This window comes from Aplysia californica, unplaced genomic scaffold (assembly GCF_000002075.1).
Source record: "Aplysia californica isolate F4 #8 unplaced genomic scaffold, AplCal3.0 scaffold00486, whole genome shotgun sequence".
In the NCBI taxonomy this organism is placed as follows: Eukaryota; Metazoa; Mollusca; class Gastropoda; order Aplysiida; family Aplysiidae; genus Aplysia; species Aplysia californica.
The window spans coordinates 158,034-163,406 of NW_004797756.1; the positions used below are offsets into that span (position 1 = coordinate 158,034).

A 5,373-nucleotide genomic window follows, 5' to 3' on the forward strand; every position below is an offset into this window, starting at 1 on the left:
AGAGAGAGTGTGTGAGTGAGGGGGCGAAGTGCTAAGCCCTAAATACATGTATGTGCTTTATGTTAAAAACAGGAGCCATATCAGTATGTAGGGTGGCTGGAGGAAGGGGGGAGGGGCGAAGAGAGGATTTAAGTGTGATAGTGTTATAACGGTGTGCATTCTTTGGGGAGGGGGGGGGGCTATATGAGCCTCAACTCGGGACTTGCTTTTTATTGCATCACCATCCGTCGATCCGTCGTTTCCTCCCCCTCTCCCCCTTTTTTTCTCTTTTAAAATGTGTCTCCTCCACCTTCCCTCCCTCGCTATTTGTTTGTCCGTCTGTCTGTCTTGTCTCCCCCCTCCCCCCTTCTCTCTCTCTCTCTGTCTCTCTGTCTCTCTGTCTCTCTCTCTCTCTCTCTCTCTCTCTCTCTCTCTCTCTCTCTCTCTCTCTCTCTCTCTCTCTAACACACCCACACACACACACAATCTCTCACCTTCCTGAGGCTTGTCAGACTGTAGGCATGTCCCTCCAACAGCCCATTGGCGCGGAGTGCTTCGATCCCCCTTCCTGAATTCTGTCAGATAATGAGAACCTCAAATTCACATCCAGCTGTCAACCAGTAGGTTTTTTTTTTAATTGTCTCTAAAGACTGATTTTCCAATCATTTTGGATATTATAATCTAGCACTACCAGCATAAAACCCCTTTACTCATTTCTTTCTCCAATATGACTTGTTGCAGTTATAATGATTGTTTACATATTGTTCCCTTAAGCAGCATTGGGTGTTGTTGAAAGCAGATGAAAAGATTAGGATCTTATTTGTAATACTCTCGAACTTGGTGTTGGTGTTTTACGGCACTATTGAGTCAACTACCGGACTAAACCACCGAAGAAAGCAAGATACGCAATGTTCTTTTTCAAGAAGTAATTCAAGGTCTTAAAAAAGGTCAAACTTTAAATCATTTAGGACTACATCTCTTCGACCTGAAAAAGACAACCTGACAACGATAATACCTTAGACATAACGTAATCACTGAGACTTTGAAAGAAATTTCAAAGGAAAAACAAAACAATTCGAAAAAGATCAATGAAAACCTTTTTACGAGGACAAAATGAACATAACTTACCATGATAGAAATAAAGATAGAAAAGAAAGACACTTTGACTCACCATTATATTACAGCCAATTATAGACTGCCTCTCTATTGCTTTGAGTATGAGGTTGACAATATCGTCGGGGACATCAGCTTCAGGACCATGCAGCATGTAGGATTCCGTGAGGCCTCCAGTCAGATCTGTCAGCGAGTCCAAAAGTAAACCTCCTTCGATAGCTTCATAAGATCCATGTACCCTGTTGTCGGAAAAAAACAACAAGCAGCAGAAAATATAGGAAGGAGGGGGGGGGGGACTTACATAACACCCACAGCCTTCAAAGACAAAACAATTATTGCAGACAAAAATAACCACTAAGACCAACAATCACAAAGTGTGAAGTATGAAAGGAAGAAAAGAAAAACAAAAGTCCGTTTACATAGTAGACTTTGTAGGGTAGAGCTGGAAGAGCTATACAATAATTAATTAGTAAATTCTTTACGGCATGGGTAATTAAGGTCCACAAAAATACAGGTTTCGGCCTTGTCCCAGTTTACCTGCGCCCCAGTTCTCCCTACTCTCTCCTACTGTAAATGCTAGTACCACAAGGAAGGATACCGTAAAAAGCGGCCGTGTTTTTAACTTTTCTTAACAAATATGATCAAATCAGGGGGGGGGGCTGAAGTAAGAGTTTATATTTTGTCTCACTGACACATAATTTTTAATGCACTGCAGTGACTAGAGTGATATTCTATAATTTGTTAAACGTGTATTCCCCTCACACACAAACAATTTTTTAGAAGTCGTATTCGTTTCCTGACCTCCCTTTCTTTTTTGTGTAACACACAGTATTAACTAAATGCTTGCAGAGGCCAATAGCATAGCAGTATGCCACAAACCAGCAATCTCCATTCTCGATCATTCATTTTAATAGTCATCTCATGTGGTGAATTTCAAGTATTCATCAGGCTGCACGTGCCATTAAATTCTACTAACGTTCAACATTAATATTCAACATTAGAAAAGTCCAGACAAAAGAATTTTTTCATTAACAAGTTCAACACAAATTCACGGAACCTGAACATACCCCCCCAGTAAAAAACCAACTGTCCCATGTATGTATACAGTTGTATTTAAAAACGTTCCCTCTGTGCAGCAAATGAAAAGCTACGTTAGACGAAAGAGAGGTACCATACCAAAGCATACATACTTAGCATAGGCTTTTTCCAGAAGAGCAGGCCAGAACTCATTACTCTGCGGAGAATTGGCATAGATCAGGTTTCCTCTTACAGTAGGCAGGAGATCATCTATAATGATTTGTTTCCACTGGCCAAAACGCCAGAAGTTGAAGCGGAAAATCCCAGAGTACCAGTCATCCTGAAAGCTCTGATCAGGATCCACCACCCTCTCAAACAGCGGCCTGTACTTTTGACGACTGCACAGACACGCTACTGCAGCCACAAACCAGCAATCACCTGAAAGAATGTCAAACACCTTTTAAAAGTTTTAGTAAGAGTTTTACGGCACTTGCAACACAATGAGGTATCGTAAATTCCGCAGATTAGGTGTTCCAAGTGAGTAACAAACACAAAAAGGAAAGATAAGGACGATAGATGCTTGATCTAAAAGAACGAGAAAATCATACCAGAGCACCAGCCAACCACCCACCAAATGATTTTAATAGAACAAGCAGAAAATGTTCTTTCACAACATACCGTGATTCGTAGGGTATTAAAATGTATGCTAAAAAGCAACATTTAATTATTTTAGAAGATGTTGACTACATAAAAAAATATACCTAGAGGTTTTCCCCATTAAATTCAAAAAACGGAGAGAGGAAGAACTTAATTTAGTTAAAGTTTTACGGCACTTGCAGCATTGGTCATACTATTGAGAACTGAAGATTAGAAGTGTTACGGGGGCTCTTGTGGCCTAGAGGTTATAAGGTGTTCACCTCTCATTCAAAGGTCCGGGGTTCGAATCCGAGTGGTGACGGAAAAAACAAGTTTCTTCTCTAAATTTGTCTACTTTCACGTTCTTTCCTGCTCTCTAAAATGTTCTGTCATCTGCTTTCGTCTCCAATTTCTTCCCATACGCTTTCGCCTCCTTTGCCCCCTCCTCTGGGCTTCTGTCTCTTTCTGCAGCCTTTTTTACTGCTACCTTGGCTCCTTACTGCTGTCTTTCAGCCACACCCGTGATCATCTGGTAGGAAAGATCTACACCTAGCCTTCTCTGACAAGGGCGGAAAATCTCGGAGGTCCCGTGTGCGAGTTGCAGGTGAAAACCTTAACCTCTAGGCCACGAGAGCCCTTGGTGCTCTATAATCGATAAGAGTGGGCTTCGGCCGCCAACAGGGCAAAATCCAAATTTCCTATCAACCGCCAAAATATGTCCCGCGCGCTCATATGACCTTATGCAGTTGCGAGCGCCGCAAAACACTTACACAAAAAAGTGTTACGAGAGCTTCACATACAACGAAAAGAAGGAGAGATACGGACTATAGATATTTGATAGGAAAGAGAAGGAGCAAACCTCACCAAAACGCCCACCAATCACTCACCTCACAGAAAGGAAGAAAGGAAAGCAGACGTTTTATAAAGAAAGACACTAGCGAGGGAAAGTAGATTTGTAGAGTTAAAGTCACTGTGGTGAAGGCCATAATACCACAAGGACACCACGATGAAGTCTGGGATAACAGAGACAGTGAAAGTATGTAGAAGGAGCAGACAGTACCAAGGCTCCCATCAACCACCTGCGGAAGGAGAAAGAGGGGGGGACAGACAGACAGACAGACAGACAGACAGACAGACAGACAGACAGACAGACAGACAAGAAATACCTCTAACATAATTTTATTACACCAAAGATTGGGTTAGCAGATCATACAAGCTCAGTTATCATGCTGGACTACAAAGCGGGTGATCCTGGTTTGAAGCTCTGTCTATTCATGGCTCTTTACCTCGTTGCTTTGATAAAAAATGGTTGCTAAATCTGAAGACCTGCAAAATGCTGAAAGTAGCTTAAAGGTTACACCATATAGCCTACTACAATGAATGGCATCTTGATATAATTATTTGAAACTGCAAAAACATACATTTTAAAAAATAAATTTCAATTACATCATTCCTTACAAGGCAGTAAATCTAGCGGATACATGAATATGGATAAAAGAGCTTGAAATACTAACTTCCCTTTTGAAATTATCAGGACCCATCTAAAACAGTCTTACAACTCTTCCAAAATTTGTCCCAGACAAGGCAAGCGCGAAGCACAGAGCAGATTTCTCAATTCATCTGAGGCTCAGTACGTAAAGGCATTCCCTTCCATGGGTGTCGTCTAACTGTTCAAATTACCAGTGACATAAGCTATTTTTTAACGTGACATAAGCTATTTTTTAACGTGACATAAGCTATTTTTAACGTGACATAAGCTATTTTTTAACAAGTGTGTCAGCTTTAAAAAAAACCCCAAAAACCCCCAATAATCTACTCACCCAGATTTCCCTGCCGCACATCGAACCGACTGATGCCTTTGCTAAACACCGGCTTTTGTCCATGCCCATTAGCTATGTCCTTTGAAAAAAAAAAGAAAAAACCAAAACAATCGAAAGTAGAAAACAGTGCAAACCTGCAATCAAGACACATCAAATTTGGATATTCTTTTATTTTCCCTCCCGTCTCACACTTAGCTGCTAGTTGTCCATTTTCTGATATGTATTGATACGATGAACAGGAATATTTACTTCATTTCCGTTGCAAATTAGTAGTTTTTGAAATAGTTGATGGTTTTTAATCAAACTCAGTCACATCAAGTCTAATTGTGTAGTTATTTCCACGCTTTGAACCAATCGGGGGGGGGGGGTAAAAAAATCTGAGGGTGAGGGGGGGTTACAGGGGGGCATGCCTACTGTTTTAACCCATTATTTGATGTTTTGCAGTTAGGTTTGGCATTTTCTTGAAAATAATTGATTTGCTGCAGTTTTAGTTGCTACATGTCATTTGTGTGATCTGCAGCAAAAAATACTGCCGTTTGACCCCCCAAAAGCAGGGCATCTATGTGCGGCAGTGAAAGTAAAACTAAAAATGTATCCCGATTTGGAAAACCCTCTTTTCTTTGGTCTCATTCTCACGTCAAAAGGGCCGAGAGAAAGCAAAGGTTTTTATACTATAGGGGTGAGATAAGCGGGCGTACACTTTCTCTTTCCCTCCCTCTCTCTCTCTCTCCCTCTCCCTCCCTCTCCCTCCCTCTCCCTCTCCCTTTCCCTCTCCCTCTCACTCCCTCTCCCTCTCCCTCTCACTCCC

General features: G+C 41.4%; 1 protein-coding gene across 1 annotated transcript in view; it reads right to left on the reverse strand.

The window, feature by feature from the left end:
* The window catches only part of LOC101854598 (calpain-A), a gene marked incomplete in the record, with an annotated part of 21,692 nt that overhangs the window by 10,001 nt on the left and 6,318 nt on the right, over positions 1-5,373 (reverse strand). Inside the window, 4 exon segments of the mRNA XM_035971711.1 lie at positions 474-554; positions 1,151-1,331; positions 2,283-2,547; positions 4,566-4,644. Coding sequence (XP_035827604.1) covers positions 474-554; positions 1,151-1,331; positions 2,283-2,547; positions 4,566-4,644 — 606 coding nt within the window.